The sequence below is a fragment of the Quercus lobata genome, chromosome 11, assembly GCF_001633185.2.
Source record: "Quercus lobata isolate SW786 chromosome 11, ValleyOak3.0 Primary Assembly, whole genome shotgun sequence".
NCBI classification, from domain to species: Eukaryota; Viridiplantae; Streptophyta; class Magnoliopsida; order Fagales; family Fagaceae; genus Quercus; species Quercus lobata.
This window is the reverse complement of record NC_044914.1, coordinates 29,819,694-29,846,995: the sequence shown is the minus strand read 5'-3', so window position 1 is coordinate 29,846,995 and position 27,302 is coordinate 29,819,694. Positions and strand designations below refer to the sequence as shown.

The following is a 27,302-nucleotide window of genomic DNA, read 5'->3' as shown; positions in this document are numbered from 1 at the left end:
GAAACATACAGATTTTTAAAACGAACAACTTGCATGAAATGGTGTATGTGAGTGTTGGACACTTTATAATTCTCTCTTGAACAAATTCACATTACTGATTGAGAGACCACACATCTTGGGCGTTAGTGGAATTAGGGAAAGTATTCCCAAGTGCTTACAATCTTTGTTTTGAAATTCATCACACCAAGGTACACTCTCTTGTTCTCATATTCTGAAATTTACATAGCACATGTTATCAATTTCGAATGAAGTAGATCCGTTAATTTTCTGCTTCGCATATCCATTTATCCATTAGTACCTGGCAAAGAACTTAGTATTCAACAAAATGGCAGGGTAAGAAGTTTTCTAAAGTCACATTAAAGAAAGATGAAAGAGAGACTACAACAAAGTGGAAGCAAACGTTGTAATATGGTTTGAGTTGCAAAGATATGAAAGATTTTTCCCATAACAAAGGTAATTTATCAGTCCCAAAAATTATTTAAGCATTAATGTGTAAACATACAACCATATTTAGTGAATTGTCCGCACAATGTTTAATATTTTGTTGGTTAGTTTTAACAATCTGTTGGCTATTTCCCATATGATGATGGCTAAGGATTTGGCTTCCATTAGCCAAGGATATATAAAATAAATACTTAAAGCAAGATTAACATCAAACAGCAACACTTTTTGGCACAAACTTGAACTGGAAAGTTTGTTTTCGTCTTATACATAAAGAATTTAAACAATCCAAGGTCAAATTTTACTTTTAACTACAATAAATCAAAGGATAAGTCCCAAATGTTACCAAAAGAAAAAACCAAACCAAAGCATCTGAAGAAAGAGAATCAAACAATCTGTTTTTTAAAAAGGGTAAAAGAAGAACCCTAGACAATTAAGCAAGGGAAAAAAATTAATATAGATATATTGAAGAAGACAAATTGTAATTCGAGTAGTATAAGCATCAGATTTTAAATTAAAATATACATATATTGAAGATTGACAATGCTAATTCAAATAGGAGAAGAAACAGTGAGATGAAGCAAACATCAAACACACATTAATTTCAATGCTCCCAAAAGAGAAAAATCAAATTTGACTAAAATATGCAAAACAGTGGTAGGAGTCTAGTGGTATTTCTCTTTGCGTCTCACTGAATATGGAACCTCTGTTGTCTCTCAGTGTATTTTGCTTGTTCTTATTGTTTTGTTTGTGTTTTATTTATATTGAAAAGGTTTAAAACCAAGCTATTCCTTTTCTTCAAACGGTATTTTAACTTTATCAAATTTTTTTTTTTTTAAAGCCCCACCACATTGCCACAATTCTACTCCCACGTTTAGATTAAAAAGAAACACTCCCACCCAAAAGACACACTCCAATTCCCACGTTTAGACTTAAGAAAAGAAAAGAGAAAAAATAAAATAAAAACCCAATCCCTAATTTAACTTGAATACCCCAAACTAAAGCATTCTTACCTAGATTCCTTAATCAAAATCAAATTTAATCCAAACACCTAAATCAATATCAATCTGACCAAAATAACCAAATCTAAATAACAATTAATCCATAAATTTTAACAATGAAAAAAGAAAAAGAAAAAAAAACTTTACTGAGTTTGATGGTGGTGTGAGATCAGACTTTGGTAGGCATACGGCCTAGTGAACTCCCCCTCTCTATCCTGGTCTTCTTTTCTTTTGGTTTGTACTAGAACAATTATCCCTCTTACGAAACCTAAATTATATTCAATTCCCAGATTTGAAAACGAAAAGGAAAAAAAACAAAAACAAAAACAATAACTTTACCGGTTATGGGTACACGACCTGTCTCTCTGATGGTGGCAGATTTTTCAAGTTCCGTGTGGTTGTAGTACCGACGGTCTAAGTTTGGCGAGCGACCCAAATTGCAGTAAACAAAAATCATAGTTATCGCAAGATTTAGGTTTTTACTTATAAAAGTTTATAAAAAATAAAAAAACAAAGAAAGCAAAAAAAGAAAACTCACTTTGTAACAGTTCATCGCCGGTTGGGGGAAGCAAGAATTTTGGTGGTCAAAGTCTGACACCGGTACTGGCCTGAGATGTCTCTAACTCTGCCTCTTTCTCCAGGTCTTATCGCCTCTCTATTTTTATCTCCGTGTAGCAATCTTTTTATTTATTTATTTATTTTTTTAAGCGGTTAGTTTCCTTTTATACCAATAGGGCTCTCAAACAGTGTTTTAACGTAATGAAAACAATGTCTCTCTAATTTATATAGGCAAATTGAACACAAACGTGAGTAAAAAATTCACGAAAACGGTTTGTTTAATCAGTCAATCCAATAGATACAATTTTTGGTGTTTTTAGACGTAATCGTGTCATTAAATTATCAAGCCACGTTGCGCAATAAGAAGTGGTCAACAAAAAGTCAAACGTTTCGGCTATTAGTTTTATATATATATATATATATATATATATATATATATAGTTGTTCCCTAGCCCTTTAGTTTTAGATCAAACCCTAACCCTTTATCTCTCTCTTGCTCTCTTTGTCTCATCCTAATGGAGGAAGAAGGATCAGTGATAATTTTTGGGGGTTATAGAGATGGAATACTCGACGAAAGAAATATGGAATGGTATTCCATTAAGGCCCCAGACCCAAACGCAGAGGCAGACTCAGAGGAAAAGCAAAAATTCGAATCCTTTTCGGTATTGAACTTCAATAATTGAAGCACATTTATAGAGAGTTCAGACGACTCTCAAACAGATTTTACACCTCTGTAATAAACTCAATTCAGTTTAAGTGCGATGTGAACTTTATGCAAATATCATTGGTTCCAGACTTTTGGTCAACAATTTATCATATAATAAGTGGCTTAAAGGAATATAAGGTTATAAGGGTGATAACTTGCCCTAATCTTCTTTAAAAATTATAATGAAATTTTAGTGAGTTGTGTGATGTGCTTTTATGTTAACACTTCATTTTCATTCCTTTGTGTGTGTTTGTTTCTTGAAAGAAAGAAGGTTGTAAGGGTGGACTAGATACTTGATGATTTGTTAGGTTTCCAAGAGTTGCTTTGAGCCGGTTGTTTAGGCATTTAGAGAGCTCAAAATGGAAATAAAACGCGATTTTGATGATACATTTGGCTAGGTGATATCTACGGGATTGCATTTTTAATTTCACAGATTTTCACTATTCAAGAAATTGCATTTGGCAGATTTTCACAATTCAGAAAATGTCAACATCATGCAATTTGCAAGATTGAGTTAACGCTAATTTTTTTTCAACACTTCATGCTTAATGATCAAAATACTAGCCTATCCCTTCCCCATATATATATATATATATATATATATATATATATATATATCCTCAGTCCCTGGTTTTCTATTCATTAGTTTCACGATATTTGGTTCTCTTTTCTCTGTTCTTGCTCAATTACTCTGCTCCGATTATCGTCATCGTTCTTAATCATGATTTTTGGGTAACCGTTCTCCATTACCCATCTATGAATTTATGATATTGATTTGGGCTAATAAGAGAATATTTTGCCATGTGATATTTAATAGCAAATGCTACTCTTTTATTTATTTATTTTTTTTTTTAATTGAGTTAGTTTTCTACTTGAAAGTTAGATGAGCAAACAATAATATGATGTATCTCACATATGCAATCTCTTACATAATGTTAGACCGTGAATTGTGTTATTTCACCTTAAAATCAATTGGTGATGAAGAAGAGATACTTAAGTCTTTTATGTCATTCAACATCGCTCTTAGGAAGCCAATTGTGGTTCCACCAACAATCTCTCTCATGATGATGCTCTCTCAACTCCAACCCATGACCTTGGTTCTAATACCACTTGTCAATTGTGAGCTGTGCCACTCCACATCAAAACTAATTAATGATGAGAAAAATACACTAAAGTCTTTTAGGGCATTTGACATTGCATCCGACCGATTTTTTTTAGAGTGATTGTAGGGAGTTGATTTGTGGTTTCCCAACACATAATGTGGATTTAAGTGTTGTAAGAGCCAAGTTGTGTATCCAGGATACAACATATTATATACCTTTTCCAAATAAATAGGCTTCGATGCATTCTTTGTGGCATGGAAGTTATAAATGATTTTACTCAGTTTATGCGGGTAATTATATCTCACCAGTCACCAGGTTCACCTCAAACAAGACGTTGCAGCGATATAGCACTATTATTGACATACACTTGGACATGCAGATTGTAAATTCTCCTAATAATTACTTCAAAATATAAAGGAGATCGCTCAAAGAGGGCAGCCGTTAGATAATTTGGAGCCACAATTATGTGCTATATAAGGTAATAAGCAAACCACATTTCCATCATGGCAAGAGTTTCCTTGGGCTTGTACTCTGGTGTCGTGTGACCCCCACCCTGCACAGGGAAAAATGACAATACATTTTACTTTGTTTTACTTGAGTTCGTCGTAAAAAAGAAACTTGCTAAAGCTGAGAGTGATTCTTGCCTTTACAGTTGCAAATGTCAAACTGTACTTTTTCTCTGAATATATTGTGACAAATCTGCAGAAAGCAATTATAATTAAGATCAATATGGTATTTGTACAGCACCGAGATCCCAAGACCCATATTGGCCCTTGGGCCCAGGCCCAACGGGAACAGCCCCATTGCCCTAAGCCCTTCTTGGATCTGCCTTAGCGCAAAAACCAATTTTGGGCCTTGAATTTTGATGTGTGCTCGGCATAAGCTTTCCCGAACAAGCGTATTGATCGTGCCCGGGTAAATCATGATATGCTCGGTAAACTGCATTACCGAGCACTATCAATTAAGCTGGAACCAAGTTCCAAGGCCATAATTGTTGCACTCCACTCTCACCTAAAAATCCATTTAAATCAGATAATACTGGACATTCAATAGCACTAACAGAGGCTGAAATCGTAATCTCACCACTAACCTTGGCTATAAATAGCAGAAGTTTGGAAGGAAGAGGGGGTTCAGAGAAATAGAGAGAAAACAGTCAAGTGAGAAAGTAGAAACTGAGTGTTGCTTTGAGTGTCTCTGCCGAGAACGACCCAAAATAGGAAATCCTCAAGCCCACTACAAATAAATTGTGAGCCCAAGTGATTTAAGGCCCAATAGCCTCATACCTGGTTCCCAGAATTGGCGCCCACCGTGGGGCTCTCCTACGAAGCTGTTGTTCGACTGAGACTCAAACAAGGGAAATGTCTGAGGAGCGTTCAGGAGGGCGCGCACCGAGCAGTTCCATAGGATCTTCTTGGGGATCGACGTGGAGGGAAAGAAGGCAGAAACGGCAGGAGGATAGGGAGCACCCCAGAAGAGAGGAAAGGTCTGGATTGGGAGAAGGGTCGGCCTAGATGCACCGAACGGTTTCAGGCATCTCGGCGCATCGGCAGTATGATGATAGAGACCAAGAGCTGGAGCGGTTGCGCAGATTGGTAATGGATTTGGAGCTGGAAGCAAGGGGTTGGCGCCAAGAAAGGAATCGCAACCCCCAACAAAGGAGAAATCGGGGCGAGGAGGGCTCCAGCCGATCTGGTACGCAACGATTCCGAGACCGATCACGCTCTCAAGAGTCACACCGGCACTCCCGGGAACCACGTCATCAGCGGGACCGTTCACGGTCGCATGGATACGGGGACCGAGGGTCAGAATCGCCGGAGGAACGGCAGCACCACAATGCTGCCATGGACGCCATGAGCCGAGCCTTACAGATGGCAGCTCGGTCTCCGTTCTCCAATGAAATTGAACAGGCTCCTATGCCGAGCAGATTCACACGACCGCCATTCAATTCCTACGAGGGGAAGACAGACCTCGTGGAGCATGTCAGTCATTATATCCACATGATGTCTTTGCATGTACACAATGATGCATTGATGTTTAAGGTATTCTCCTCTAGTCTCGGCTCAACGGCCTTGAGATGGTTCAATGGGTTACGGAAAGGCTCCATACATAGCTTCGCTGAGCTGATTCAAGAGTTCGGCAGTAGATTCGTGACATGCAGCCGAGTGCAACAGCCGGTTGACGCGCTTCTTTCCATGAAAATGAGGGTCGGAGAAACCCTTCGGAGTTATGCCAGCCGATACTGGAACTCTACAACGAGATTGGTGGAGGGAATGAGAAAATTGCGGCAAGCACCTTCAGGATGGGGCTATCCGAAGACTCTGAATTATGGGAGTCATTGATGAAAAGACCCCCCGAGGATATGAGGCAACTGATGAGACGCATAGAGGAGTACAAACGCCTGGAGGACGACCGGCTGCAGAGCAGGGGGAAAGCTCCACTAATTGGGAGATCTCGGCAAGTCATTATGCCGACAAAACCCAAAAAAGACTTCAGAATGCAGGAACCAGAGGTACGAGTCGAAGGGGTTAATGTGGCGTTTAAAGAACCCGTGCACAAAATCTTGGAGCGGATCAAGAACGAGTCATTCTTCAGGTGGCCAAAAAAAATGGGGGGTGACTCGTCTCGGAGGAACCAAAACCTATACTGCACATATCACAGAGACAAAGGACACACCACCGAGCAGTGTCGGGTATTAAAAGATCATCTCGGGCAGCTAGTAAAAGCAGGGTACCTGAAAGAGTTTGTAGTAGACTCCACTGACCGAGAAGCCGGACAGGGCGTCCAACAGAAAAGGAACCCCCTCCCGCCTCCACTGGGGGTAATCGAAGTCATCCATGCTGCACCAAGAGGAACGGCAGCAGCAAAAAGGGTATTAACAGTGGCTTGCACGGGAAGAGATTCAGCCGAGAAGAAGAAGAAAGTTGAACGGCTGACCATCTTGTTCGGAGAGGACGATTTGGAAGGAACGGTCCAACCTCATGACGATGCTTTGGTGGTAACGGTCCAGATAGGCAGGTTCCTAGTGAAGAGAGTAATGATCGACCAAGAGAGCAGGGCTGACATCATGTACCCGGACCTCTTCGAATGGCTCAGAATGAAGACCCAGGATTTGGCGAAGTATGACACTCCGCTGGTCTCATTTGACAAGAGAGTCGTAATTCCCGAGGGACAAATCTCTCTCACGGTGGACATGGAAAGCAAGGAAGTTATAGTTACCTTCATAGTAGTCCGATCATTCTCACCGTACACCGCAATCCTGGGAAGGCCGTGGATTCACGCCATGAAGGCTGTTCCGTCCACCCTCCATATGAAGGTAAAATTTCCCACTGAGTATGGAGTTGCCGAGGTGAGGGGGAACCAACAAGTGGCGAGGCAGTGTCTTGTCGCCGCGGTCAGATGGAAAAATGAACAGCTCGGACAAGCTGAACATGCCGAGAAAGAAACTTCATAGCAATTACAGAAGCCCCGAGGGGAAACGGGGGCGGACGTGGCCGAGGAGGTATTGAAGGTTAGAATTCTTCTAGATACTGACAGGTATTTCCAAATAGGTACAAGCATGAATGACCGGGAAATGATAGAGATGTTGTTGTTCCTTTTACTGAACGTAGATGTTTTCGCATGGAACCCATATGAAGTGCCCGGCGTAGATCCTGAGTTCATTGTCCACAAACTCAACGTGGACCCATCATTTCCCCCGAAGAAGCAGAAACTGAGAAGAGCATCAAAGGAACACGTCGACGCAGTAAACCTGGAGGTCCAGCGGCTGAAGGAGGCCGGAGTCATAAAGGAAATATTCTTCCCGAGATGGCTAGCGAACACTGTCGTAGTGAAGAAGAAGAACGGCAAGTGGAGAGTTTGTGTGGACTTCACAGACTTGAACAGGGCGTGTCCCAAAGACCCATTCCCAATGCCCAAGATTGATCAACTAGTAGACGCTACGTATGGGCACCCGAGGATGAGCTTCCTAGATGCCTTCCAGGGCTACCACCAGATTGCCTTGGCGCCCGAGGACCGAGAAAAGACAGCATTTATATCCCCGAATGCAAACTATCACTACGAGGTCATGCCGTTTGGATTGAAGAACGCCGGGGCCACGTACCAGCGAATGATGACGAGAATGTTCCGAGAAAAAATTGGATGCACGGTTGAAGTATATATTGACGACATGGTGGTAAAAAGCAGAAAAGAGTCACAGCATACGGAAGACCTCCGGGGAGTATTCGAGATACTACGACGGCACAAATTGCGCTTGAATGCCGAGAAGTGCACTTTCGGAGTGGGGGCTGGCAAGTTCCTGGGTTATCTGATCTCTACTCGGGGAATAGAGGCAAACCCCGACCAAATAGAGGCCGTGAACCGCCTCAAACCACCAAGCAATCCTAAGGAGGTGCAAGTGCTCACTGGAATGTTAGCCGCCCTAAACCGATTCATCTCCAAGTTTGCCGATCGCTGCCGGCCGTTTTATCAACTTCTGAAGAAGTGGAAGGGGTTTCGTTGGGACGAGGGATGTGATGAGGCTTTTAGAGAGTTGAAGGAATACTTGGCAAAGGCGCCGAGGTTGACGGCCCCGGAGCCCGGGGAGGATTTGTTTATGTACCTCTCAGTCACCGAGCATGCTGTAAGTGCTGTGTTACTAAGGGACCAAGGAGTACAAATGTCAGTGTATTACATAAGCAAAACCTTGGTAGATGCCGAGACAAGGTACCTGCCTTTGGAGAAGTTAGTTTTAGCCCTGGTGCATGCCACTAGGAAGTTGCCACATTACTTCCAGGCACATACAGTATTTGTCCTCACCGAGTATCCATTACAGTCACTGTTAAAGAGATCAGACTTCACAGGCCGAATTGCCAAATGGGGGACTCGGTTGGGATCGTTTGACATAAGATACCGACCTAGAAGCTCAGTGAAGGGACAGGTTCTCGCAGATTTCATCACAGAATTCACACCCAAGAATGATGGCAAGGTAATCTGTAGTGCAAAAATTCGCCCATGGAGGGTATTTATGGACGGCGCTTCAAATGCTCTAGGGGCCGGGGCTGGTATTGTCATAATCACCCCTAAGGGCATACGATTGGAACATTCCTTCAGATTGGGATTCAAAGCCTCGAACAATGAAGCAGATGTTGAGATTTACTCGGACTCTCGACTGGTTGTTTATCATATCGCGGGAGACTTTGAGGCTCGGGACTCTCGAATGAAAGCTTATCTGAGTGCGGCCCAGCAGATCATTGGTCAATTTGGAACGGTAAAGGTGTCCCAGGTAGCTCGGTCGCAAAACAAACACGCCGACTCACTTGCCACGTTAGCCTCATCGGCTACCGAAGACACGCCACGACTAGTCACAATAGACTTATAAGGGAGCCAAGTATCAGTGTGAAGAGTATCCCCGACCAAGCCAGAGTAGAGGTGGCGCAGGTAGCAGTGGCTAATCCGTGTTGGATGAACCCGATCATAGATTTCCTTGCCGAGGATAAAGTGCCGGAGGATGAAGACGAGGCCAATAAGATTTGTCGGGTGGCTCCCCAGTATTGGCTGTCTTCGGACCACAAATTGTACCGAAGGTCCTTTGTAGGCCCTTACCTTTTATGCTTACATCCCGAGAAAGTCAGAGAACTTCTGACCGAGCTACATGAGGGGGTATGTGGTGGCCATGTTGGGGGATGATCTTTAGCACACAGAGCAATGACCTAGGGGTTTTGGTGGCCACAGATGCAGAAGGATGCCGCTGAGTATGTTCAGAGCTGCGAACGGTGTCAAAAGCACGCCCCTTTGATCCATCAGCCTGCGGGCCGTCTAAATCCCGTGAGTAGCCCATGGCCGTTCGCATAATGGGGGCTTGACATCCTCGGACCATTCCCCCGAGCAACGGGGAACCGCCGTTTTGTATTGGTGGCTGTAGATTACTTCACAAAATGGGCGGAAGCTGAGGCCTTGGCCAATATCCGGGATACTGACGTGAAAAAGTTTGTATGGAAAAACATAGTCACAAGGTTTGGGGTGCCAAATTTGCTAGTAACAGACAATGGGCTACAGTTCGATAGCAAAGCTTTTCGGACCTTCTGCAGCGAACTCGGCATCAGGAACAAGTATTCAACCCCGGCTTACCCACAAAGCAACGGCCAAGCTGAGGCAGTGAACAAGACTATTTTGAACGGGTTCAAGAGAAGGTTGGAAGGGGCGAAGGGAAGATAGGCAGAAGAGCTACCCAGTGTATTATGGGCTTACCGCACGATCCCCAGAAGATCCACGGGGGAGACCCCGTTCTCTTTGACGTACGGAGCGGAGGCAGTGATACCAACCGAGGTGAGCTTATGCAGCGTACAGGTCACAGGGTTTGACCTCGTCCAGAACGCCGACCTGATGATGGAGTGTTTGGATTGGCTAGAAGAATGCAGGGAGGCCGCGGCCATACGGCTCGCCGAGTATCAGCAGAAACTAGCCCAAAGATACAACCGAAATGTAAAGGGGAGGGAATTCAGTGCCGGAGAACTGGTGCTAAGAAAAGTGGTGGGAAACATGCGAGACATAGTTGTAGGGAAGCTTGCTCAAACTTGGGAGGGACCGTACGGAGTTACCGCTATCGCCGGTGCAGGGGCCTACTACTTGGAAGACCTTGACGAGAGGCCACTTCCCCGGCCATGGAACGCCAACAACATAAAGAAGTTCTACGCGTGACCATCCGTGTAAGCCAGAACTTGTATTTTGCTAAAATCAAGATTATGATGAAGTTTTTTGTATATGCTGTTTTTGGTTCCATACTTGCACACCAAGAGAATTACAACTAAAATCTCTAAGGACAGAAACCTGGCCCTCGGCTCGATTGAAATCGCCGAGCAGGTGGAAACCTTACAACTAAAATCTCTAAGGACAGAAACCTAGCCCTCGGCTCGATTGAAATCACCGAGCAGGTGGAAACCTTACAACAAAAATCTCTAAGGACAGAAACCTGGCCCTCGGCTCGATTGAAATCGCCGAGCAGGTGGAAACCTTACAACTAAAATCTCTAAGGACAGAAACCTGGCCCTCGGCTCGATTAAAATCGCTGAGCAGGTGGAAACCTTACAACTAAAATCTCTAAGGACAGAAACCTGGCCCTCGGCTCGATTAAAATCGCCGAGCAGGTGGAAACCTTACAACTGAAACCTCTAAAGACAGAGACCTGACACTCGGCTCGATTAAAATCGTCGAGCAGGTTGAAACCTTATGACTAAAAACACAAAGGACAGAAACCTGGCTCTTGGTTAAGCTAAATTCACCGAGCAGGAGGAAAACCTTATCGCCACCAAGGAATAAAAGGGTAAAAAACAAAAACGTCACCCTCAATAGGATCACGATCACCGAACATACGGGAACCCTGACCCTTTACAAAAGCTAACTCCATTGGCGCTCTCGGATTTTCCAAAGCACCGCGCAATAGGTTTTGGGAGTATCATTCCATTAAATGGCCAAAACACTGGCATGATCCAAGTGAAACATGCAAATAAATAGAAATTCATTCAACGGATTAAAACGAAAGTCAAACAGAAAGCATTTTACCAATCAAACAAATAAAGGTAATTGTTTATGCACCACATCCCGATGACTTAGGCAAATAAACCATTAAGTTAGAAATATGATAAAAACAAGTAAAAACATAAAAGTACTGTAAGAAAATCAGCTGGAGGGTCGGGCCGGGTCCGTTACTTCTGGCTGGTCGGTCAGGGGGAAACGCAAGTCTTCACCGAGAAGTTCCTGCACAGTCGGGATGCTGGTGGCCTCCATGTCCTTTGGCTCGGCATGAGCGTCAATTTGTTCAACCAGCTCCCTCATGCTTGCCGTTTCCTCCTCGTCAATAGCAGCCGGGGTGTCCTGGATGGCAACAACAGGGCTCGGAAAGGGAATTTGGCCGGGGTCTCTCAGGTGCGAATCCTCGGGAACACCCAGTGCTTGGAGAGCGGCGAACCACCTAGCCTCAAAACCCAGGTTCCGAGCCTGAGCCACTACCGGCTTTGCAGACTTCTCGGCATCAGCGAAGCCTTCGTTATACCATTTTTGCTTCGCGGCCGCTAGGGCTGCCCTAAGGTCGGCTAACTCCTCGGCGTTGGCAGTATTGAGGCTGATGGCTTCAGCTAACTTGACCTTCATCCCATTCTGCTTGGCCAAGAGCTCCACACACCTCTTTTCGGCCAATGCCCTGTTCTTCTCCGCGGCAGCAGCCTTCTTCTCGACGGACTCAGCTACCTTGAGCTTTTCCTTCGCCGTTTTGGCCGCTGACTCCCGCGCTCCCTTTTCGCGCTCGACTTCCTCGGCGAGATCCCGTGTCCGGTTGGCTACTATGTGAACCAGTTGGGCAGCCTAGCAAGCACAAAAGTTAATAAAGAAGTAGACGTGTATGTATGGAAAAAAAAAAAAAAACGAATAAACTAAGTAATTACCGCAATGGCGTGCCACTCTAACCGGCGCCTCACAGACTCCTCAGATCCCTCCTCGAAGGCATGCACGTCCTCGGGGAGAAGAAGACCTTCGGCCAAAGTTTGGGCAATACGGCCACCCTCGCCCTTCTCCCACATCCGAACACAGGCGGTTGAAGGCAGCGGCTTGCCATCCAATAAGAACTTGGGCTTCCACGCTGGAGCCACTTGGGAGGAGGACGCAACCCCCGTACTAGCCTGGGTTGGCGGCTCACAGATAACGATTCGCTCTGTTGGTTGGGGAGGAGTCTGGATGGTGGCATCCCCAGGGCCCATGGAAGGTTGATCGGTTACTTTCTGTTTCTTACGGGCCCGTCCAGCCTGAGAAGAGGGTGGAAGCTGAGGCCCCTGACCCCGGCCTTGAGAAGGTGGGGGCTGGTTGGGTTGCTGTGCACCGGGCACGAAACGGTCAATGGTTATGACCTTCCTTGACACCATCCTTCCGTCGGGATGGATAGCTTCAACCGACAGGGCAGCTGCTTCAACCACTGGTTGCTGAGTCTCGGTCGGGGGATTCTCGGGCTGCGGCTGCTCTTGAACAAGGCCCTCTTGTTGGACAGCTTCGTGGGCTAACTCCCTAAGGTGCCGAGACACCCGTTCTGCGGACTCGTCTCGCAATGGGGCTAGCTCGTCCGAGCAGGTGAAGTGCTGTCCAAAATCTCTCGCCTCCCCGATTGTAAGCGTCAGCGGTAGGAAATTCGCATACCGGACGTCTATGTATGACAGCAGGGGATTGTCAACCAGAAGTGCCTGCTTAAAATTCTGCCACGTGGAGTAAACTGGCTCTATCCCAAGGATCAGGTGCGAAGCTCGGAGTTGTCCGTCCCAATGCACGAATATCTCGGAGCGAAGGATGAAGTTCAAATCCTTGGCATGGACGGTTCTAATGTCCGGAACAAACACTTTGCCGTCTGCAAAAGAACAGGTGTCATATCAGTATCTGATTATAAAGATTTATTCCATTAAAAGAAAAGGAAAAGCGGAGGAAAACAGTTAGATCAAGGGATTGGTACAAACCCACTTCACGCCGTGAAAGGGGGCAAGGGACGTCCCCGGCAAACCAATTGCCGCGCACCCGAACGAACTCCCCGGAGGAGTTCCTGTTCGAATTAGGCAGGCATGATATCAGCCGTACCCGATTATCTCGTGCCTTTAGGTAATAGTTGGTAGCTTTGTTCCCACAGAGTCTATACATATGGTTAATGTCATGGTAATTTAACTGTAAATCGAAGGTATGGTTCAACACACTGACGCAGCTAACTACCCGGTAAAAGTTGGGGGGCAGCTGGTTGGGACATAGCTCGTAGTACCTAAGTGTATCGGTCAAAAGGGGATCCACGGGGAACCTAACCCCGCCTTCTAAGATTGCCATCAGAGGAAAAAAGGCTGTACCAAATCCTCGGTGGAGAGCAATATCACTCTCGTGGCAATAAGCCACATCCACGTCATCGGGAATACTAAATGTGCTCCTAAAGGTGGCCAAGGCATCCGGGGACTCTAGAAGGTAAGAGTAACCCATCTATAACACCTAATGCTATGAAAGGGAACTTGAAGAAATAAGCTGAAGGAATAGAAAAAGGAAGAAAAACTTACTTTGGGTTCTAAGGAGTAAGAGAACACTAGGCAGGAGAGTAAGCACACAGAGAGTTGGTCGGCAGAGAGTAGGCGCGAAATATCAGAGGTGGAGGAAAAATGAGAGAATGTTCTATGGGGAACTATTTATAGAGTCAGAAAGGGGGGGGGGGCAAAGAAGCGTTTAATCAAGCAGTAAATGGGCACGATTTACGAACGACCCTGCGGATGCCAAACGTAACCAGTACGCGCGCCGCTTCGGTTCACGAAGCATCAGGCAATAATGACAACTGTACCTGGTGCCGTGAAACGGCGCGTCTTTTGAGATGAGCATTAATTAGGAACCATAACCACGATTCCCAGGCCATCAAAGTCTCCGAGGTCAAAAGGCTCGGCCAACTCCTTGATTCTTCCCGGCAACCGGGTATGAATCAAGGGGGGGCTAATGTACGGCACTGAGATCCCAAGACCCATATTGGCCCTTGGGCCTAGGCCCAACGGGAACAGCTCCATTGCCCTAAGCCCTTCTTGGATCTGCCTTAGTGCAAAAACCAATTTTGGGCCTTGAATTTTGATGTGTGCTCGGCATAAGCTTTCCCGAACAAGCGTATTAACCAAGCCCGGGTAAATCATGATATGCTCAGTAAACTGCATTACCGAGCATTATCAACTAAGCTGGAACCAAGTTCCAAGGCCATAATTATTGCACCCCACTCTCACCTAAAAATCCACTTAAATCAGATAATACTGGACCTTCAATAGCACTAACAGAGGCTGAAATCATAATCTCACCACTAACCTTGGCTATAAATAGCAGAAGTTTGGAAGGAAGAGGGGGTTCAGAGAAATAGAGAGAAAACAGTCAAGTGAGAAAGTAGAAACTGAGAGTTGCTTTGAGTGTCTCTGCCGAGAACGACCCAGAGTAGGAAATCCTCAAGTCCATTACAAATAAATTGTGAGCTCAAGTGATTTAAGGCCCAATAGCCTCATACCTGGTTCCCATAGTATCAAATTTATTAACGTGAATCTTTAAACAGGTAGGGTGCAAAAGTTATAGAAGTTAAAAAAAGAAACCAACCCTGCGACTTGACCATCAACAAACCAAGGTCTCCAACTATCTTCAACTACTAAACCCAGTGAGAATGTCCATTCTTGTGTGCCCACATAGGGAATAACCAAGTCATGATCACCACTATGAAAGTATAAGTACTTATTAGATATCGAAAGCTTAGAGAATTCAACAATAACTTATAATACATTTAATAGTCATACTTGGGCTTGTGTGAAACACTTAAAATACATATGATTTGGAGTACTCTAGTGCTTAAAAAAAATTGTAGTAAAAAAGTAAAAGTCACCTATATTAGGAAGCATTATTCTATACTAGTTACCTGTAAACCAAAGCTCGAAGGTCTTTCTTGGTGAGGTTTCTTTGATATTCAATACTAGTTATGATATCGTGTGCATAAGTTAAGCTCTTATTGCATCTCTCCCAGTCTGTTATTGTTCCCTGATTGTCATCTAAATAAAACTTAGTGAATCTGTAAAGAATTTAAATTCTATCTCAGTTATAATTAACATACCTCTCGGACGTGAAGAGCAGTTTGCACAGTTTTATCATTAGCCCAAATGTAGCAGAACAGATAGTTATAGTTCTGGAAGAAAAAAAATACCCGTTAGTGTAATTAATCTCTTTTGCTTAAAGATAGTTGAATTTGTGCACGACATGTGTGTTTGTATGAGAGAGAGAGAGATCAGACCCGACACCATGGTCCCGGAGCTTGAGGTGTTGAAGTGAGGATATCAATGTAACTCTCGCTGAGAGAGCTCGAACCCCACAATTTTGTTGGTTTTGGAGAGAGTGCACTACACTTGGGTTCCAATATATTGGGTTGTTGTACTTTGCTGATGCACTACAAATTCCATTGGTAAAATTTTCTCTTTCTCCACTTAAACTTGAGGCCATGGCATATATAAATGTAAAGCAAGAAATGCTATTAATCTTACTTACCTCAGTAACTCTTTGAAGATCGTCTATGCATGCTGCATTGCTTGGATCTGGACGCATATATTCGCCCTTGCAGTTTGTTTTAGTTGACTATAAACAAAGATAATATTTTTGTAGCCAAAGATGAAATGAATTACAACTTATCCGAAAAGTCGTGTGAAAACATCATGGAATCCAAATATGTTGTCAAAAACGTAAAATATAACGTCTAGAGGAAAATTTGGGTGAACTCCTATGTTTGCTGCATTGGTTTGTCCAAACAATATTGACTTTGTTAGACTGTTAGCATACAAGCCTAACCAGTTTAAGCATATTGTACTTTACTTATAGTACACTCTTTCTCAGTCATTACATGAACATGGTAACAGAGTCTAAGCTCTCAAAAAACTCTCTACTACCTCTATAGCATTCTGCCCATATCAAACAACATTGTCATCAATCCAAATTGCCAACACCGTTTGGTTCTATAAAAAATCTAAACTGATCATTCGATTCTTTCTATTGATTCAAGAAACAAACCACTAAAATCACAAGATCAAAGAACAACGAGGCCAACCACATTAGAAAACAGCCCAAAACACTGCCACATATGCCCCCATAGGCCAAAAAAAGGTTTTGGATTGCATAAAACAAACACTCCATATTAATTAAAAATTCTACTCTAACCTAATCTATGTGTATGTGTGTGAAGTATACTGAAAAATACAGGGGAAAAAGGTAAACTGAAAACATTACTAAAGAGTTCACCTTATAAAGCTCATCGGATATAAGTGCTGTTTGGTGTGCAAATTTTACCCTTGAATTCAGGTCATATTTCACATCTGTAAATGGGTTGCCTAACACATATCCCTGTGTTCAATTCGAAGAAATTTAAGCCCAGCCGCGATGAAAATAATACAAATAAATAGATAAACGCTCAAAACCATATGTAAGTAATGCATTGATGATGAACATAATTTTATTAAAGGTAACCCAAACGATTCAACTAAAATTACTTACTTTGAGATTCATCAGTGGCTGTAGTCCAATTTCGTTGCCTACAGCATGGTGGTAAGACTAAACATTAGGCAAATGCCACAACTAGATACAAAAGAATATCATGTTTCCTGTGCTCAACAATCTGGTTATTATGATCAATCGTTATATATGAATGAGTTCCTTCTAGCAAGATGATATCAACCACAACCAAATTTTAGCTTCAATGTTTTGGCATTGGATGGATCCTTGTTAGACTAATTGATGTTAATCACATGTTTTTTTTTTTTTCCTCCATTTTATTATATTTGACATATCTGAAAAGCACTTTTAAATTATTTTGAAACATTTTCCTACTCTTTCCAAATTTAATATAAATTCCAGGAAAAAAAATTGAAAAAGAAATAAACAAAATAAGTTACCCTTCCATATTTCTTGAACAATGATAGGAAGAACTATGCCTGTGTAAGAATCGCCAGAAACATAGAGTGGATTTGAGAGGAAAGTGGAGTGAGTCATGAGCCACTGCACCATGATAAGAAACGAATTCTTGCAATTAAGTATGCATTATGATAAAATTAATACATGGTACTACTCATTAGTCAATGACATGGGTTAGAAATTGTGATTGGGGGGTGATCTTTCAATGACCAAACTGTTTTCTCATTTGGCATGAGTCTTCTTACCTTCCTCAGAAATTGATTAGTTTGTGCTGCTGATAATGTATCACCAGTGTTGTATCCTTCTGAATTGTTTGCATAAGAGAATCCAGTACCAACAGGCGCATCCAAAAATATTATGTTGGCAACCTAAAATAAAATGTTCCATACTACTTTTCCATAAATTTGTCTAACGGGGAAGTCATGCCATCAAAATTAGTTATATAAATTTCCATCAAATTCTCATACCTTTGTCCATGAGTAGGGGTTCAAAAGGAATCGTGGTTTATTCCCACTGGAATTTGCATAGTTGAATGATAATGGACCTACACAGAAACAGAGGAATTAAGGTGATCTGTGAAAATGAGGGCTGTTTGGCAGTGTAACTAGAACAATAGTTTTCAATATTTAAACAACATTACACGTATTTTCACACATTTTTTCATTCACACGTATTTTCAAAAAATACAAATAATATTACTAGAACAACGTTACCAAACACCCCGAAATGTGCTTTGTCACAAATTTGGAAATCACCTATTATTCAATTACATATTTTTCAAAGAAATATATTGTAATTTGTAAGTGCAAGGTCATCTCATGAAACATTTCTTGTTTGATTCAACTTATTAAAAAAAAAAAGTATTAAAACTATTAAGTATTAATGAATAACTCAAAACTTTTGGGCCCCCCATGTAAGCCTTTTTTGCTTAATAATTCTTTTGTTAAAATTTAACAAAATAGCACTATATGAAACTTTTATGGGAAAATAGCATTTTCTAAATCTCATCTTGTCAAACGATTTCCCTAAACAACATGCTAATCTAGCTAAACTAATGTGAACGTTTTAATTTTTAATTTTTAATTTTTTTTTGGTAGATTACATTTTAAAATTTTTATCCACTCGATCTTGTCTCTTAAATAGACAAGTTTCACTTAAAATGCGAAACACAAACTTGGATGGTCACAATGGATTGGGATTTAGGACTTCATGGAAGTGTTTGACTCTCTTGGCAATGCTGCAACCAAAATTGCAAAAAAATAAATAATAATAATAATAAACCCAATCGACATTGAGTCCCATCACCCTTAAAACCTTTGCATCACACTCTTGAAACTATCAAAACCAACCTAATCCAACAAACCTAATAAAACCCATAAGTCGAAGCACTAAAAAAAATCGTCACTAACTTATTCACAGACTACTTGATTAATTTATTATTTTCTTATATATAGTAAAACTATGATTAAAATTTGTTACCTTCTTAAATTTTGCTACAAAAGAATTTTTTTTATATTATCAATTAATAACACAATAATTTAATATTATATTAATTTATCTACAAATTTATATAATCCTATTTCAAATATATATATATATATATATATATGTGGGGCCCAAACGATTTACGGGCCGGGCCCATTTACCTGGGGAAAATCCAAAGGCCCAAGCCGAGGAGGGTTATGGCCCAAACTCGACCAAATAGCCTATGGACATCGCCGAGGACGGCTCAGTCCTCGGCAGACCCAAAGTTCCCCCTCTGAAAGGAGGGCAGAAACGATATAGGATCGAAACCAGGACAAAAGATCTAAAATATCCAGGGAAAGCTGCTGTTATTGCCATTTAATGCTCTGAACCTGACAGAGCCGCATTCTTTGGCTTTTACAACCATCCCCAACGACTTTGGGGGATAGGCTGATGGGACAAGTATCAATTTTGGAAAGATTGACCCTATACGTGGACGAAGGACAATGAACGCAGGCGAATATAAAAGGAAAAAGAAGTAACCTAAAAGGGGGGTTGGGAAAAATGGCCAGAAACCAGGGCCTCCCAGCCCACCTCCAGGAGAAAGACTCCAGGGGTGTAGGAAAGTTTAAGTTCATACGAACACCGCGAAAAACCCACCGCCTATCGAACCAGGCCTAGCCTTCCAAACCCACGCTCTACAAATGATATTGTTAGGGGTCTTTTCACGTGCGAACCCGACACTGTTACGGTCCGTCACGAATCGCGTCCTTACAATATATATATATAAACTTACCTATAAAAATATATTAATATTATACATAATTAAATGAAGTCTAATGTTCAAGAACAAAGTATTATGTATGATCTTGATTTGTTTGACATTCAATCCTAAATTTGAACTTAAGGGTTGATTTAGTTTTGGCTGTTTTTGCTAAATATTGAGGTTGGAATCATCATTGTCATATCATGAATCTATTTTGAAATATTACAGCAGCGGGACCTCAAGAGTCAAAAGTCAACTACTACCAACCAAATTAGCTACCCGACTGACTACCTTCACCTACCTCTTTTCTTTGCCTACCATTCATTCTTAGTTGCTTTCCATGATCCAATGGGTAGATGGCTAAAATGGGCCCTATGAAGAGGGCCGATACTAAGTGTCACGAACTGGTTCACGGTGTAGTTTATTATTATGTGGAAATGGGCCCACAAAGTTACATAAAATGGGCCGACCAAGGTGTCCCGAACTTGTTCACATTGTATTACACTCTGTGACTTGTGTTGTGTGTGACGCTAAGAGAGAAGGGAGCGTCTTCAAAAAGAGGATACTGACAGACCTCTCTAAAACATAATCTTAATTTTTTTACCATTTTTCTAAAAGACCAAATTAATATAATAAGATAAAATAACAGTATTTATGCTTCAAAATAAGCAATAATAGGGAAAAATAAAACGCCCATCAACCTTGATTTCTAGTTATCAAGAATTTTTAATGACACTTGTTCTACGTCAAATTCTTCAGTTCGTGATTTTGTTTTCCTCAACTTCTTATTATATTACTTCCAAATGATTTCAAGAGGTCTTTTCTCTGAAACACTAATAGTTTTTATTTATTATAGTTTCTTAGTACTAATGTTTAGTCACCCAAAAATACTCCCAAATTTTGGGTAATTACACTTATAAGTTATAAACCTTTCGAGATAAAAATGTAAAAAGTAAAAAAGTTTACAAAATGGACGAGAAAGAGAGAAGTAATATACCAATTTCATATACAAGGGCAGAAAATCCAGAACAACCCGGGCCTCCGGTGAGCCAAAGCATGAGAGGGTCATCCTTAGGACTCCTTCCGGACTCGATGAAGTAATAAAATAGCTGCACCTCATCCATTTCACCCGCTCCAATGTACCTTAATTAACTCAAATATAAAGCAGGACTATTACTGTCACACTCCACAATGATTAATATCATAATCTCTTTTATTTATTTATTACATTTTTTTGGGGGTCTAACTCTAAGATAACGACTAAGTAGACACGTGATTTATTTATTTATTTATTTTTGAGTTTGGTTAAAATTACTTACTATTACCCAAACCCTCTTCCCCTTCCCTTCAAGTACTTAGGGTCCGTTTGGTTGGAGAAGTGAAAAAGTGAAAAGATAAAAAATGTAGAAGGAATTGAAAAGTGGGTGGGAGGATAGAAGAAATTTCGGATATATTTGGTAACTATTTTTTTCCTTTATTTTCTTTTTCCAAAAACAATTTACTATCTTTGAAACTAAAAAACTTGTTTGAAAACTCAAAATAGACAGAAAATAAAAACTATTCTTAAAACTCAATTTATTAAGGAAACTAAAAACATACAAAATACTGTTTTTAGTTTCTAATTTTCAAAAGTCAATAAAAATATACATTTAATTTAATGAATCTATCTCATTTAATGAGTTAGCATTAGAGTTCAAATCCTAGTAACAACATATTTTAGTATTTTCAATTTTTTTCTTCAAAAAACTATCTTTTTAATTTCAACTAACCAAACATGTTTTTTTTTTTTTTCAAAAATACAAGAAGATTGTTTTTTCTTTATATTTCCAAAAACAGTTTTTAAAAAAAAAAAAAAAAAAACTGTTATCAAACATACCTTATTTTTTTCCCATTTGTATTTGGTTGGGAGGATAGAATAGTGAAGAGATGAAAAATCTATTTGTTTGATTGAGGAAAAAAAAAAAGATGAAAAATGAAGTTGGTATAAATTTACAATTATATCCTCATTAAATAAAACAAAAAAGTAACACATTTTTTTTTTATAAAAAAACTATGTATACTTCATTTTTTTTTTTTTTTTTTAATAGCACAAGCCAAAGGAAGATGACCACCCCAAAAAAAAAAAAACTACTAAGAAGTACAAGAAAAGCCAAAAAAAAAAAAAAAAAGCTAAGAACAACATTTTGGGGAGCTCAAACATTGAGCTTTTCTCCCCCCAGTTTTCTTCCCATTTTGGAGAGAAAACATTTTGGTAGGCTCAATGAGAAAATATCCGGGCTCTACTACTTTTTTTTCCTCTCACCCTCCCAACCAAACACCCACTAAAAATACTCTCTCCACTTTTCTCTCCTCAATTTTTCATCATTTCTAAAATCCCTCCGAACAAACATACCCTTAAAGAGGTGCCACTGCCAATAGGCCAATTCAGCGATTGGCAAACACATGAAATCTTGATAATGAACCAACATTACACAAACAATACATAAAAGTTTAGAACTAACCCAGTTTCAAGTTTGAAAGGGAGCTCGCCAGCAAAGCCAGGTAGAGTCTTGATGATTGACTGAGATGCAACTAAGTTGGAGAGAAACAAGAAAACGAGTAGACACAACCACATTGTGCAAGTGTAGGTGCTGGACTTGAAGATGTATTTTAGTCGCTGGACATCAGCAAGTGGAGATGATGATGGTGCCATATTTCTTGCTTTTTCGTGCTAAACCCAAACTAGTGGAGCGGATTGAAGCCTCTGTTTCTCCGAAAGTAGTTCATTTATATAGCGCATTTTAAAATCAGTGATCGAAAAAACATGCAATATCATGTGTTGTTGGGACTTGTATCTAATTAAAAACAAGAAAGAATGGTAGCTAGCTAGGTTAATATATAAAAACGAAAACAAAATTAAGAAACAGTTGTGGATAGGACTGGTGATTGAAAATTTGAAATACCTTTTTGGTGAACATGAAATGACGTTGAGGGGTGCATTTCAAACAGAATATGCTTCACCATCCCATTGGCTTTTATGCAGCAGCTGCTCTATGAATTTTTTTTAGGATGATTACTAAAACTCTTAAATGATACAAAATCTAGTAAGAGATAATTTGAATTTTTTTTAGGATAATTACTAAAACTCTTAAATGATACAAAATCTAGTAAGAGATAATTTGAATATATTGACGTCACCAAAAAAGCACGCAAATACTTGAAACATTACAATTTGTTTGTATTAACAAAGAGAAAAAGAAAAAGAAAATTAGACTAATAAGAGATAAAATTGAAATTGAAAATTAAGAGATGAGAATATAAGTGAAAGAGAGTTTGAAATGATAATAGAGAAAAAGAAAAAATGGAGAGAGAGAGAGAAACGAATGATATTTGTTATGACTGTGAGTCAGACCACTAAAGAGAGGAAAATTGTTGCAACTCTAAAGTCAAAGAGGGTACAACTATCAACAACGCCAAAGAGAACTCACAACTACAGTATTTCTCTTAGTACATTTTTAAAGGAAAAAATGAAATTAGAAATTATTTTGATGTAATAAGTTGAACAAGATATAAATTTGAATTACTAGGGATTTTTTTTTTTAATAAACTCTTTGTTGAATAATTTTTTTACTTGTTTTTTTTTTTTTTTTTTTGGGGTTATTTGGGCTATTTTTATTATTGTTATTTAAATCCTTTTTTTTTTTTTTTTTTTTTGGTTTAAGAGGTTAAGAATTATGTTTGGAGGGCCAAAATTATTTTTGGAGTAATGCTACATTCACAATATTTACAACAAATCTTATACAACAAGCTATTATTAGAGAATAAAAAAGTAATATCAGCAATGGGTCCAAATTAGAATACCACATAAGATTTTTTGTAAAATTATTATGAAAATGTTATGGATGTAGCATTATTCTTCTTTTTGTTGAACTTAAAATCTTGCTATTCTCAAGAGTATTCAATATTTTTAATTAAGTGGTCAAAATAAGATAATTTAGTATATAATTGTTTTTTTTTTTCAAGTATATTTACATACACACACACACACATATCAACCTAACATCAGATTTTGATTTCATTAAGAAAATCCAAGTTGCTCTAGTTGCATCATCAACAATAGTCAAAAAATATTTGAAGCCATCTAAGGTAGGTGTGGAATATGGTCCTCAAACATCCATATGGAGTAAATCAAAAGTAGAATTGCTAAGATTATTATTGAAAGGAAAAGGCAAACGTTTTTGTTTAGCCAAAGGACAAATTCCACAAGTACTATTACAAGAATTTTGTAGAAAATGAAAAATATGACTTAGAGCTTGCAATCTAGAATCTAATGGATGGCCTAATCTGGTATGCCAAAGAGACGAAAGAGTACTGTTTGATGTTGCAGCTGAGAAAGAGTTGAAGACTGTGCTTAATTTGTGACTGGCCAAAAAATCAACAAGAGAGTTTGGAGAAGTATGTTGAATGCTACCAGACTGTAATAGGTACAAACCATCAGTTGCTTGTCCCACTCCAATCGTTCTTTAAGAAGTAAGGTACTGGACAAAACAAAAGTTAGAGAGGAAAACAAGGCGACATGGTTGTGATTTAGTGATGGTACTAACAAAAAGAAAGTTAAAAGTGAATGATGGCACACATAAAACATTATGAAGAAGAAGATAGAGTAATAGTAGACAAGTTATGGAGGCAGTTTCTCCATGGGGCTGTTCAACTATGGACTGAGCAATAGCAGTAATAGTAGACAAGAGACTCACTGAACAAATAATGTGGTCAGTTGCTCTAGTATCAATGACCTAAGTGTCAGAACTATAGGCCCTTATGTTCACAATTTTTGCAGAAAAAACAGAATAGGAAAGGTCTATACTTGACATTGCAGTGGTAGGAGAAGATACTACATTTGCTAAGGATGCATCCTTTCCTTGAACAATAGAGACCAGAGGAGAACAAGGATTGATCAGTGCAAGAAGCTACTGACACTGCTCTGGAGTGAAAATGAGTTACTTGTACTTGTGCAAGGCATCAATTCATGTGACTGAATGGCTGACACCTGATGAGCCATTGAAGGCTTGTTCTTGAATTTGAAGCCAGGAGGGACACCATGCAACCTATAACACTTGTCTATTGTATGACCAGTTTTACCACAGTGGGTTCAAACTAGTTTGTCTTTACCCTTGCCACCATTAGCATTGCTACCAAGATTAGCACCAAGATTAGCATATCTTAGCAACTAAAGCAATTGACTCAACCTTTACACCAAATGAATTTGTAATGGATCTCTACATTTCCTTTTGAATCAACAAAGAATAAACTTTTCTAATGGATGGAAGAGGATCCATGAGTGAGACTTGTGTCCTAACATGTGAAAAGGAGTCATTCAATCCCATCAAAAACTTCATCATTGATTCTCGGACTTGCAAATCACTAAGCCTTTTGTTCACATTGCACACACACTTCCTATATGTACATGAAGGAAATGGGTTGTAATTTTGCAACTGATCCCAAAGCACTTTTAACTAAGTAAAGAAATCAGTCATAGAAACTTCACCTTGATGAAGCTTTGCAATTTCCTTTTGAAGATTGTAGATCCTTAGCCCATTGCTTTGAGCAAATCGATTCCTTAGATTGTTTTAGATCTCTAAAGTTATGTCTTCATAGATGATGCTTGCTTCAAGTTTTGGTGAGACTGAATTGGTTAGCCAAGTTCCAACCATATTGTCACACTTGATCTAAGCTTGAACAGCTGAGGGAGAAGACACCAATGGAGATGATAAGGTACAAGAAGCATCAATGAATCCCAATTTATTCTTGGTGAGTAAAGCTTTCCTCATAGCTTGAGCCCATGCCGAGTAATTCTCTCCACCAATCAAAGGTTGTGTAATGAGAACTGTACTTTGGCTTTCTGCATGATACAAGAACAAGGGATCATCCATTGGTGAATCCTGTGAGGACGAAGATGATACATTCTCTCCAACAAGAGCATTTGAAGTTGTAGTGGAAGCCATTGTTAGCAAGAAAGAATTTTCTTAGAGAAAAGAAAGAGTTTTCTCAGAGAAAATTGAGAGGAAGTATATACCCTAGACAAAATTTGGGAATTTGCTCTAATACCAAATCAAAAAATTGGAAAATACTTCTCAAATCTCATTAAGAATCGAGCTGTACAACTTATATACTATACAAAGCAAAAGAAAGAAAGTAACTGCTAAGAGAAACTAACTAACTAACCTCTACACGTGTGAACGGAATCCTAACCAACTATCTCATGTGTTGCAACTAACATATCAAATAATAAATACAAAAGCTACATGTAGTTTGTCTTCTTAAGCTACTATTGTCTTCTTCAAGTTTAATTCTGCAGGTTCTTCAAGTCTTAATTCAGCAAGTTCTCTTGTTCCTGTTTTTGTCAAGTCCTGCTCTAATTCTTGATAAACCTCTTCATGCTTCTTATGCTTCTTCTCTTTATTCTGATATTATAGACTATACAAATGTGCACAATGATTTAGTCTACCATGTAGGATTTATATTGTTAGTATAATGTGAACTTATAAATTACCCATAAAATTAAATGAAACTATGATCGTTCATAAAAATTTAGAAAAAAAATGAAACTATGATCACAAAATATGCTCACCCAGTTTCTAGTTTGAAAGGAAGATCACTGGAAAAGCCCAAGAGGCTATTGATGATCCACTGTGATGCAACCAAGTTGATTACAGCCAAGAAACAAACTATGCACAACCACATTGTGCTCATGCATGCTGCTATTGAAAATGGTTTGGTTTGTTTATTTAAACCTTGTTTAATATAAGTCTATAACCTAACAGCAGGTACCAATGGGTCAAAGGGCCCTCTGCCTCTATCCAACTTGTGCTTAATTTATTTATTTATTTATAGACCATGTACATGTGAATCATGGCAATGATTAGGGGCCTAATTTATTAGCAATTACACTTCAAGGTCAATTTTGAGATATCTCCCCAACTTATTATTAGAATACAAATTCTCTATCTCACTTAGTCCATGGATTTTTAAAATTTAGGTAGAGCATAGTCTTATAAGTTATAACTTCATTTGTGTGAGTGTTTAGCATCAAAATGTTTGGTTTTAGTTAGTCTTAAATCGATGACAATGGGGGCCATATTTCAATAGATTAATGGTGAGAATAGAATTTATTAGTATTTTTATGAATATGGATCATACATAAATTCTCTTGATTAGTTTATTGAAAATTCATAAAGACCTCAAAATTAAGAACTAAAACTGTGTTGATGTTATTGTTTTTTTTTAGGTAAAAGATAGAAATATTATTGATATGAACCAAAGTACAAGTAAGAATAAACCCTATTCAAGCACAACGAAAACAGGGGAAGAGAAAAAACAACTAACACAAGCCTAAAAATTATCATGTTGTATTGAAGGGACACAGCAACATTGAAGTCCTGATACCATTTGTGCACCAAGAAAAAACCAATGTCTCAGGTGTGCCTTTGTGCTGCCATAAAATTCTGGTACTCTTACAAGAACCTGAGAGCCCCATTCAAAATTGATTTGGGATGAATTTGGATCCTTTCAAAGTAGTACTTATTCCTCGCATTCCAAATTGCCCAAGATGTCACCGCCCACCTTTCCAAGTCTAGCATAGATAGTCTGTCCACCAACATCCAAAAGGCAGGAAAAAATCACAGCAGTTGTTTGGGCACTTTTGAATTCCACCATAGCAGAGTGCCCAAACATTTCTTACAAGAGGACACTCCCACAACAGGTGTCCTACTAATTTGGGTTGCTGGCAGCACAGTTCACAATGGGGATCCACCTGCACTCTTCGCCTATGTAGATTTTCC

General features: G+C 39.8%; 1 protein-coding gene across 6 annotated transcripts; it reads right to left on the bottom strand.

The window, feature by feature from the left end:
• Nucleotides 1–201: 201 nt before the first annotated feature.
• LOC115967356 (serine carboxypeptidase-like 7) lies at nucleotides 202–22,465 on the bottom strand. 6 transcript variants are annotated; one of them, XM_031086436.1, is made up of 15 exons: nucleotides 22,428–22,465; nucleotides 21,987–22,228; nucleotides 20,483–20,628; nucleotides 17,723–17,799; nucleotides 17,501–17,623; nucleotides 17,237–17,339; nucleotides 16,839–16,876; nucleotides 16,587–16,688; nucleotides 15,843–15,929; nucleotides 15,592–15,744; nucleotides 15,415–15,486; nucleotides 15,223–15,341; nucleotides 14,910–15,023; nucleotides 4,454–4,508; nucleotides 3,357–4,362 (listed from the first exon to the last, which is right to left on the bottom strand). In XM_031086436.1, exons 2-15 carry the CDS (start codon nucleotides 22,175–22,177, stop codon nucleotides 4,279–4,281), a joined length of 1,464 nt encoding a protein of 487 aa, XP_030942296.1. In that variant the 5' UTR covers nucleotides 22,178–22,228; nucleotides 22,428–22,465; the 3' UTR covers nucleotides 3,357–4,278. The 6 variants fall into 6 exon arrangements, with proteins under 6 accessions (XP_030942300.1, XP_030942296.1, XP_030942295.1 ...); XM_031086435.1 differs by lacking the exon at nucleotides 22,428–22,465 and having other exon boundaries at nucleotides 21,987–22,310; XM_031086437.1 differs by lacking the exons at nucleotides 14,910–15,023; nucleotides 22,428–22,465 and having other exon boundaries at nucleotides 21,987–22,310.
• Nucleotides 22,466–27,302: the final 4,837 nt, after the last annotated feature.